Source organism: Cnephaeus nilssonii (genome assembly GCF_951640355.1).
Source record: "Cnephaeus nilssonii genome assembly, chromosome: X".
Classification (NCBI taxonomy): Eukaryota; Metazoa; Chordata; class Mammalia; order Chiroptera; family Vespertilionidae; genus Cnephaeus; species Cnephaeus nilssonii.
In genome coordinates this window covers 57,623,448-57,634,601 of record NC_137071.1, presented here as the reverse complement: position 1 = coordinate 57,634,601, position 11,154 = coordinate 57,623,448, and the positions used below count along the sequence as shown (strand labels likewise).

Genomic DNA, 11,154 nt, shown 5'->3' with positions numbered 1-11,154 from the left:
TTTTACAGGACATTTTGAGAATCAGAGAAAATAGCATATGTTACTTTTTATGTAAATCTATTGATTGAAAGATAGAGGGAAACAACATATTAGCTTTGACAAAACTGAACCTTCATTCATTCACCATGCATTTATTCTTTAGCAAATACCTATAATTTAACTTGAAAGGGCATCTTTGGTTTTCTTATGCTTCTGGTTGGAAATATGGCTATTTTATCTCTCAAATACTTTTTAGAATTTTTTCATCTTGTACAGGAAAAAAAGAGACTTGAAAGGCATTTAGTTATAGAGAATGAGGAAGTCAAATTATTTCTGTACTATTTAAGTTGAAAAAATCAGTAATTGAGTAGTTCATATTAGCTCTGAAAATGATATTCAAAGGAAGCAAGATGATTTTAAGCTCATCTTAAAATATTGAGATCTTATCCTGCCCCACATCCTCTCCTGGAGATGATTTGTTATGGGGAAATGATGATAGCTGTCATCTTCTGACAGCTTTCTTCTCTTTAAATATGTCTTATCTCATTTAATTATCACTTGCCCAAGGTCATACCAAGGTTTCTCCAAGAGCTGAAATTCCAACCCTGGTCCTTTTACCTGCATAGTCCGTGTTCATAGCTACTTAGAAACAGAAAAGTGGGATGGTTTAAAATGAGCTGAATTGACATTTGCCTTTTCTAAGGCTCATAGGCATCAATGTTAACTCACATTCTTTAATCTTGAAAGCTCAGAGTAAATCTTTGAGCATGCTCTTCAGAATTTAAAGGAAGTGGTAATTGCCATCTGAAATCAGGGTGACGCTCAGATAGAATCAAGTTTTAGGTCTAAGAAACAAGGTTTTCATACCTAACATTTTTAAAGTGAAAATTTTTAAACAGAAAGTTTATAGTAAGGAACTTATTCCTATGGCATGGGATACAAATTTTGGGAAGTTGGTGATCAAATAAGGTATACCACTCTTGAAACTGTTTTCACAGTACATAACACTGAATACATATTTTAGTTGAATCCAAAATGGCCAAGTATTAAAATCAGTATTTGGTCAATGTTGAAATTCATCATCATTGAATGAAATTCTGAAATACAACAATAAAACAGTTTTATGTTTTAAAATATGAAGTATTACAATTTTATTACTAATGACCTAGAATTCTGTTATAATATTATTCTTTAATTAGGTTCTGAATACATAACTGAAGGGTGCAAATAAAAATTATAAGTTTAAAATATCTTAATTACTAAAGTTTTCACAATGTTTACCATCAATGGTGATTGCATAACTATTTTAAAACTTGGCATTCCATTCTATAAACATTTCTTACTATACTGATGCTTGTGGCAAAAACAAAACTGAAGTCACAGGTTAAACATATGCTAGTGATCTCTTTAGAAGAAAAAGGCTGTGTGCTTTCTTTTGGGCTCTTTTCCTATCAGCTATTTCTTTCTTTCTTTCTTTCTCTCTCTCTTTCTTCTTTCTTTCTTTCTTTCTTTCTTTCTTTCTTTCTTTCTTTCTTTCTTCCTTCCTTCCTTCCTTCCTTCCTTCCTTCCTTCCTTCCTTCCTTCCTTCCTTTCTTCCTTTCTTTCTTTCTTTCTTTCTTTCTTTCTTTCTTTCTTTCTTTCTTTCTTTCTTTCTTTCTTTCTTTCTTTCTTATCATCTCCTCCCCTCTCCCTATAGTAATAATATAGGAATAATATAATTTAGTGTTATTCATATTTTGGTATGATCACTTATACTAAACCAAACTAAAACCAAAGGGTCGAAAATATTTTTAAATTAGTGCTGAAGTTTAAATTGTGTGAGAGGTAACAGTTATATTACACACATACACATGCACACATAAAACAAATGAATATTCATATAACCCTTCTCATAATGGAATCACTAACATGCAGAAAGAAAAACAGTTTGCTAATGATAGCCCTGCATTTAATGAGGAAGAAAAATATGGTGACTTTCATGAGAGAATAAAATTTCAACTCTAAAAACATTTTACTTAAACTAACAACTTATTATAATGTACTTCATTCTAAAATGTAGTTATATTATAGTTGAAGATTAATAGGAGATAGTAACTTGATGCTAGTCATTAGTAATATGTCTAAGAAAAACAGTTTCAATGTATATATTGTTCAACTTCCAAAAAGAATTTTCTCAATGAAAAATACATATAGAAGAGCTAAAGTTAAGTGACAAGAGCACATTTCAGAAAGTGAGTTAGAAAAAGTAATTTTAAAAAGTACATAGAACCCAAAAGGGAAATATATTAAGACTTACTGAAAAAGAGTACATGACATTGTCTTTTAAGTTGATAATTTGTGACATACGCAAAATACAATAAATGAAAACCTATTTTAAATAAAAGCTAGAAATGTGTTTGTTTTGGCATGGAAAGTGCTCCAAGTTTAAGAAAAATTGAAATAGAAAGCAATACAAATTTAGATCTAGGTTCATAATGAGTAAATTTTATTTGATTTATATTAAGAGAGGAAAGAAGTACACAGGGGAGGGGCGAATGCCTGCATTGAAGCTGTTAGAAAAATTTTCCTAAGTATTCTAAAGACAAATTTTGTTGGTAAAATTGGAGTGTGAGTGGGTATCCCAAATTGAGAGAGGACAAGACTGCCCTATTCTAATCAGAATTTTGCTTTCAGTTTTGTAGATGTATATAATCCCAGCCTCATCATGTAGCCTCCATGGCACTATTAAGTCTTTTGATATGTAAGAAACTACTTACATAACAAATTAAACAAAAAAAAAAACCTGAAAGAATAAAAAAGTAATAGAACTCTAAATATATACTTGTCAGATCTAGTTCTTCATTTATAAATTATTAAATAATTTTTAATTGGGATATAATCTCTATATATAAAAAGCCAGTGTCTGTGACAACTGTGACGACCAAATGACTGGTCACAATGAGGTGTATTGAGTACTTCCTGGTCCCTCCCCCACATCCCACAGGCTCCAATTGCAGCAAGGCAGGCAGTGGGTGGGCAGGGCTACTAGCACTGTGGACGGGTGGGTAGGGCTGTGAATGCAAGGAGCAGTGGCAGGCGGGTGGGTGGGGCTGCGAGTGTAGAGGGGTGGTGGGTGGGTGGGCGTGGCTGTGAGCGAGGCGGGGTGGCGGGCCGGTGGGCAGGGCTGTAAACAGCAATTTCACACGCTGGGCCTCTAGTTTATATATAACATTGTGTAAGATTAAGGTGTATAGCATGTTGACTTGATACATTTTATATTTTGTAATATGATTACCACCTCCATCACATCACATAACTATCATTTATTTTTGTGGTGAGCACATTTAAGATTTACTCTTTGGAAACTTTCAAGCATATACTACAGTATTAACTGTAATCATAATGCTGGGTATTTGATCTCCAAAATTTACTCTCTAGAACATATAACTGCAAGTTAGTACACTTTGACCATCATCTCTCCAATTCCCTCACCCCCAGCCTCTAGTAGCCACCATTCTATGAATTGATTCTTTTAGTGTAGCTCTTTTATTTATTTTTTTTGAGGTGTAAGCAAATCGTTTTAATGACATTTATTCTTTTTCTCATTCAACACATATTTATGGGACATTTATTAAACATTTGAGGCACCTGCACTCAGTGCTATTTTATGATTTCAAAGCAACACAGAAGTGTATTTTCATGGCATGTACCCAAGACCAAGTTTCCCATGTTTATAACCAGTCTGCCACGACTACGCACACCCTCCCTTCCTTCTGGCCAGTAGTGTATGCGCGCTGACTTTGGTCTATCACGAATTGCTTAAAAAGAGTAAACATGCAATCATATTTGGAAATCCCTTGATATTTACAGAACTGCAAACCACTTAGAAAATCTGTAAAATAGATGTGTCTTGAACAAGAGTTTGTCTGATAGCACCACTGAGAATCGCAGACCCCAGGGAGGAGCGGGGTGTGGGGAAACCTACGATGCCTTTTTGGCTCCTGTCTCCATCACTGGGGTGAATAGATCAGCTTTGGTTTAAAGAGGGCTGGAGGCCCCAGGAGAAACTGGTGGGTTATGAAATGACTGTCGGGAGACTCAGGTCTACCAGGGTCATTTCGGCACCATTTCTCCTTAGAGCAAACCCAAACCTTCCATCAGTGTGACTTCAGTGTCACGTGGGGCCCCACCCAGGTTCTGCCAGCCTGTGTCTCTGAAGGTGGGTCAGGGGATGCTTACACTCCCAGGACATATGCAAAATGGTGTCTGGGTCTGAAGTCAGATCTGACATGGATTCCCAAAGACACTTTAAGAGGAAAGAGAGCTGGAACTTTTATCATTCAGAACTCTTCAAGGTGAGAAAGAATTCTCTGGGCCTGTTCTAACTTATGCTTACATCTTCAGGACGTAATTGGATTGGGTTCTGGAGAGTATGCATAGAGACAGGGAAAGCGGCCATTCATCTCTTCGATTTAAGGATCTTCCTTCCCTTTCTCTTTGTTATTGGCAGGTCAATCCAATTATCATTATCATCCTCCTGGAATTAGCCATGAAGTAGTAAAATAATCCAGAAAAAGTTGTCTATATGTATTCCTCACAGATTTTACTTCTGTGAAACAAAACCATTTAGAGAAAGTAAAATTTTCCTGGGGAAAAGAATGTACCTTTAAAACAAGAATCAAAGGGGGCGGGGAGGACTTTAGCCAAAGAATCTAGCTACTAAAATGCATGCATTATTTTAGGCACAAATTTTTTTCTCCATTTAGGGGCTGAATTTTCTTAATTAATTACCAATAGTCATGATTCCAAAACTTCTTTATTCTCATTCATTGCCTTGAGAGCATTTATTGAGTAACTTCACTTTGTCAGACAACTATCTGAAATTTGATTATGTAACTTGAAGATTTTAGGCATGAGTGTGTGTGTGGGGGGGAGGTGGGTAGAACAGAGCAGGAAAGAAAAATGCAAGACAGTACACATGTTTAGACCCCTCTTCATTTGATGATGCACTTTTAACCGAATTGCTTGTGTATCTTTTCAGGATCCTTGCTTCACAGGAAGGTGGGCCGGGCAGTGTTCATCAGAGTTCCGTCCTTTAAGGAGAGAAGAAACTGGAACAATGGATGCACACTTCACAACGGCTGCCAATGTTGAGAGCACCGATTTGCTTTCAACTAGGCAAAGGCTGGTTTGCCTTCTGTCCCTTGGATCTGATGCTGCATTCTAAAAACACGTTACATAAGCCCTTATGAAGTTTGTGTGGAGATGAAGTGGATGTTTTGAAGCAGGGACCCTTTGCTCCCATGATTCAAGGCACAGAGGGGGCTTGCTTCGCCTTCTGGAGTCAGGGTGAGCGTTGATAATTCTTTTTTCAAGGTCAACACCCTAGAAGGGCTTCATCGTCCCGAGGAGACCTGAGGTTGTTTTCCTGACACAAAAGTCTCACTGGCAGATCCGCCTCGCTTAGTGCAAAGGCGTTTTTAATGCAATGATGTGTGTCTATGAGTCGGATCACTTAAACATGCAGTTGTCCCTTGTTTGTGCGAGATCCCCTGCATCCAACTTGATGATGAACTGAAAACATTTCAGCCAGGCTCAACGGCTCGTCTTGGGGGCTCGAAGACCTCAAGTCTCGCAGGTGGCGGCTGCACCACTTTCCTAATCAAATGGCTTGTTGGTTAGTGATGGGGATTTGACTCCATCAGGTTCTTTCCCCTGACCCCACCCTGACTTTCCTTGGAATTCTGGTCACTCAGGGATCCACTTTGCTGCTGTTGTTTAACAAGCAAAGCTCCAGGACACCGACACATAAAACTTATGCTTAATGCATCACCATTCCAAGCAATGAACTGAGATTTCTGCAAATATGTCCACTCGCTCATCAACCAGATACCTCTCCCAGCTGTAATGTGTGTCGGGCGTTGCTATAGTCTACGTTGTGTGTGGTGATCCAAAGAGTGTAGTCTCTGAGAAGGCCTTCACGCTGGCAGGTGGCTGGCAATCCATCAACTCCCCCACAGCACACAGGGTCTGCTACGGGTGGGGCTTCAGGCCAGGATACCCCGTGAGAAGTCACACAGGAGCCCTGATCTACTCTAAGTCTTTCTGCTCCTCAAGGTGAGGGGGACATTTTTGTGCATCCTAACTTTGGGAGGGAAGTCGTGCCTGCCGCCTTATTCTGAGTTCTCCAATCCTTCGTGATTTTGATTGATGGGTGGCCCACGCTAAGATAACACCCTTTTTGGGTCTTTGTAGAAGATGGAAAAACTCCATGAGCTGGGACAGGAACAGATGGCGCCACAGCTGTCATGGGGAACCTCCTCTCTCTGGGAAGGAAGGCACAGTCCAGGACTTGTGGCCATAGATCCCGAGGAGGGCTCCTGGGTGAGCACAGTGCACAGGCGAGGGGCTGCTCTGTGCAGAGCAGGACGGAGTGGGGTCCCGGACTCTCACGCAATATTCTCTCAAAGGCTGCTTGCTAGGGACAGGCCCTTGCTCAGACAGTTCATCTGAATTTTCAAAAGAAAAAGAAAGGACAAACTGACATACAGCTGAACAGATTGAGAGCAAGATTTTTCTTATCTTCAGTTCAGATATTTGTTTTTAAGAAATAGGGATTTTTATGTATAGAATCATCCAAGAATAAAATATTGGCAATTTGTGTGGCCTTGATTGTGTTTAAGAAGCTATTACTCAAATAGGACATAAACCTTTCCCCTGTGAAGGCCCCCTTGGCTGAGTATTTGGGACACCAAGGAGCAGCTACTGGCGGAGCAAGAGCAGAGTCAAAGCCAGTGCCAAACCGCTGGGCAGATGCAGTGGAGCCGTCCTGGCTGGGCTCTTCAGCATGCACATCACCCGGGACCAGGACCCGTTATTGGGCAGCGGGGCGATGCCTGCCGCGAGGCACATGACATTGTAGACATCCACGGAGCGGATTGGGGTGGCTCTGAAGTTGGATTTGAAATCGGGTCCGAAGGCCAGGAAGATGCCCCTCATGTCCATGAGCTCATTGTCGTATCCGTGCCATCCACGCTGCCAGCCTTCCCTCTTGCCAGTGCTGTTCATCCAGCACTGTTATGAACCATCCTTCATCCACCAGTAAGGTCAGTGGAGAGACAAACTTCCCTTTCTTGTAGTAGAACCTGCTTGGTATGGCTTCCTTCTCGTAGACAGTCATGTGTTCCACTGTTTGCAGCTTGTTGTATATCTCAGCATGTTTCCCAGGAGCTGGCCAGAGACTCACAACGGGCCCTCGGTCCTTCACTTGTTGCAGGTCACCCAAGCTGATGAGCTGCTTCAGCTCAATCACTTTGTCCTTCCAGAAGATGTCAGTCATCCCATAGTCGGAAAAGATGATGACATTGAGCTTGTCCTGCAGCTCCCACTCCTGGATCCACTGGGCCATGTACTTGAAGACGGTGTCCACGGCTTTCAGGGCATCTTTCCTCTGTGGCAATGAGGAGCCGTAGTGGTGGCCCTCCACGTCTATGAGCTCGTGGTATATGGCGGCCAGGTTGGCACGGCCACTCTTGAAGGAGTCGAGAGCATCGCTGACTGCGTTGGCAAAATTGATATCCGTCAGGGAAGTTTTATATTCCAGGCAGTAAGTGGGTCTGACACCAAGAATCTCAACCTCACAGCCTGGCCAGTAGTACATGTGGACCTTCCTTTTGGCTTTGGTCAGGGTGACCCACAGAGGTTCTGACCCATTCCACCAGAGTGGCATCAGGCTGTCTTTGTTGACACTGATGTCAAATGACTTATTGGTGTTGGAGTCCCACATGTAGTTTCTGATCATCTGGTGGACATCAGAATGTCTGCCAGTCATCAGGGTGTAGTAGTTGGGATAAGAGAGAGTGGGGAAGTCTGGGGTCAAGTAGTCCGCTTTCACCCCCCTGGCTCACAATCTCTTTCAAACCAGGCAGGGACTCCAGGGCCTCGTCGCTGATGTAGTCTGAGTGGAAACCATCCAACAGGAACACCAGCAGCTTCCGGGGGGCAGAGACTGGCTGGGCCAGGCCCAGTGCGAGGACCAGCAGGAGGGCCTGGAGCAGCACTGCCATGCTGCCAGGAGCCTGCCGAGCCAGCTGGCACAGTCGTCCCCTTGCAAAGGCCGAGAATGGAGAATCTGTAGCTTTTCTCTCTTCTAGGGGCTGGACCTTGACTGCTGGCCTTCCTGAGCCAAGTTCACTTTCAGAATTTAAAGGTACAGCACCCCCTTTTTTTTGAGTCCTATATGAGCATTTATTCCAAGCAGCAGGTCATCCACAAAAATCTGCTCTCAAGTTTAGCTCTTTTAAAATACCACTTTTTAATTTTTGCTTTTATTGCATGTGCTTTTGACATACTCCAAAGAAATCACTGCCCAATCCAAAGTCAAGGAGTTTCTTCCCTGTTTTCTTGTAGGAATTTTAAGTTATTAGATTTTAAGTTCTTAATTAATTTTGAGTTAATGTATACAATTTGTGTATGATACGGGTCTAATTTCCTTTTTCTGCATATGGTTGTCTCTTTTTCCCAATACAATTTTTTGAAGAAACTGTTCTTGCCACATTGACTGTCCTTGATTATCTTGTCAAACATTAGTTGAATCTATATAGATTATTTCTGAGCTCTTGATTCTTTGCTATTTGTCTATGTGTCTATTTTTATGCCAGTACTATACTGTCTTAATTACTAGAGCTTTGTAGTATACTTTGAAAACAAAAAGTGTGATGCCTCTGGATTTATTCCTTTTTCTCATGATTGTTTTAACTATTGGAGATCTTTTGTGGTGACATAAATTTTTAGGATTGTTCTATTTCTGTGAAAAAGGTCTATTTCTGTGAAAATTGGAATTTGATAGGAATTGGAATTTGATAGAGATTACATTGAATCTGTAATGGATATTTTAATAATATTAAAAATTCAGATTCATGAAGATGGGATATCTTTCCATTTGTGTATTCCTCAATTTCTTCAGAGTCTTGTAATTTTCATTGTATATATTTTTCACTTCTTTGATTGAATTGGTTCTTATGTATTTTATTGTTTTTATAGCTATTTTACTGGATAGTTTTCTTTATTTTCTTGTCAAATGTTTTGTTGTCAGTGTATAAAAATGCAATTAATTACTGTATTGTGATTTTATATCCTCTAACTTTACTAAGTTCATTGATCACTTCCAACATTATTTTTTTTGGTTGAGTCTTTAGGATTTTTCTCTATATAAGAACATAACATCTGCAAATAAAAATAATTTTACTTTTTCCTTTCTGATCTGGATGCCTTTCATTTCTTTGGGTATTTTTAATTGCTTTAGCTAGGATGTTCAGTAGTATACTGAATAAGAGTAGTGAGAATGGACACACTTGTCTTTTTCCTAATCTTAGAGAAAAGGGTTTTCAATTTCAAAATGTTGAATATAACGTTAGCTGTGGGTTTGTCATATATGGCTTTTATTATGTTGAGTTATCCTTTTTTTTACCCAATTTATTGAAGGTTTTAATCATAAAAGGTGGATTTTTTTTGTAAAATACTTTTCCCACATCTATTTTTTTCTTTTTGTTAACATTTTAATATAATATTTCTAATGTACATAAGTGAATAAATATGTTGTGAAACTCATTGTATTCATGAATCCTTTGAACAGTTATTAATACATGTCCAAACAGTTTCATCTAATCTCCCCCACCTTCTTTTGCCCTCCACCATTAGATTATTTTGAGGGACTACCCAACATTATTTTATCTATATATATTTCAGCATGATTCTCTATAAAATAAGGATAATAGTATTGTAGTTATGAGTCTACATCTATTCTGAGAATCATGTGATTTTTATCTTTTATTCCATTAATTTGATATACAACATTTATTTATTTATTTTTATGTGGGCATATGTTTTTTTATTCAAAGTATTACATATGCCCCCTGTTTCCCCCATTGACTCACTCCAGCCTGCCCCCCACCCCGCCCCAGGCCCTCATCGTCCCATTGTTTGTGGCCATGGGTCATGCATATCCTATATAATAATCCTATATAATAAAAGGTAATATGCAAATTCACCAAACCGGGGAGCGACAGGTCAGTGGCCGGCCTCCACGGCTGCAGTCAGACATCCCCTGAGGACTCCTGGACTGTGAAAGGGCACAGGCTTGGCTGAGAGACACCCCCCACCCACAGTGCACAAATGTCATGCACCAGGCCTCTTGTATGTATACAAGGTTCTTGGCTGATTGTTTCCCACCCACCCTTCCCTGCCTTTCCTCAGAGATTCTGCACTCTGTTCCATGCTTCCATGACTCTGGATCCACTCCATTCATCAGTTTATTTTATTACTTAGATTCCACATATGAGTGAGATAACTTAGCATGATATTCTCTGGGTCCTTTCATGCTGTCTCAAAGGATAAGAGATGCTTCTTTTTTTACTGCTGCATAGTATTCCATGGCATAAATGTACCACGGCTTTTTTATCCACTCATCTACTACTGATGGGCACTTGGGCTGTTTTCAGATCTTAGCTATTGTAAATTGTGATGCTATAAAAATAGGGGTGCATACATTCTTTTTAATTGGTGTTTTGGGTTTCTTAGGATATATTCCTAGAAGTAGAATCAATGGATCAAATGGCAGTTCCATTTTTAATTTTTTAAGGAAACTCCATACTGTTTTCCATAATGGCTTTATCAGTCTGCATTCCCACCAGCAGTGTACTAGGGTTCCCTCTTCTCCACATCCTCACCAGCACTTATCATTTGTTGATGGTAGGCATTCTGACAGGTATGAGGTGATACCACATTGTTGTTTTAATTTGAATCTCTCTGATGATCAGTGACTTTGAGCATTTTTTCTTCTTTCTCTTGGCCATCTGTATGTCCACTTTGGAGAATTTTCTGTTTAGGTCCTTTGCCCATTTTTTAATTGGATTGTTTGTCTACCTTTTGTTAAGTTGTATGAGTTCCTTATATATATTTGGATATTAACCCTTTATCAGATGTATCATTGACAATATGTTCTCCCATACAGTGGAATCACTTTTCATTTTGTTGAAGGTTTCTTTTGCTGTGCAAAACCTTTTTATTTTGATGTTGTCTTATTTGTTTATTTTCTCTTTAGTTTCCTTTGGGCTAGGAGATGTATCTGTAACATATTGCTATGAGAGATGTATGAGATTTTGTTGCCTATCATTCCTTCTAGGATTTTTATGGTTT

General features: G+C 39.4%; 1 protein-coding gene across 1 annotated transcript; it reads right to left on the bottom strand.

The window, feature by feature from the left end:
• Positions 1-6,720: 6,720 nt before the first annotated feature.
• LOC307096367 (glycerophosphocholine cholinephosphodiesterase ENPP6-like) lies at positions 6,721-8,024 on the bottom strand (the record flags this gene model as incomplete). The annotated part of the gene is given in 3 exon segments (XM_079765970.1): positions 6,721-7,033; positions 7,035-7,858; positions 7,860-8,024. Coding segments are annotated over 3 exon segments (1,302 nt in total).
• Positions 8,025-11,154: the final 3,130 nt, after the last annotated feature.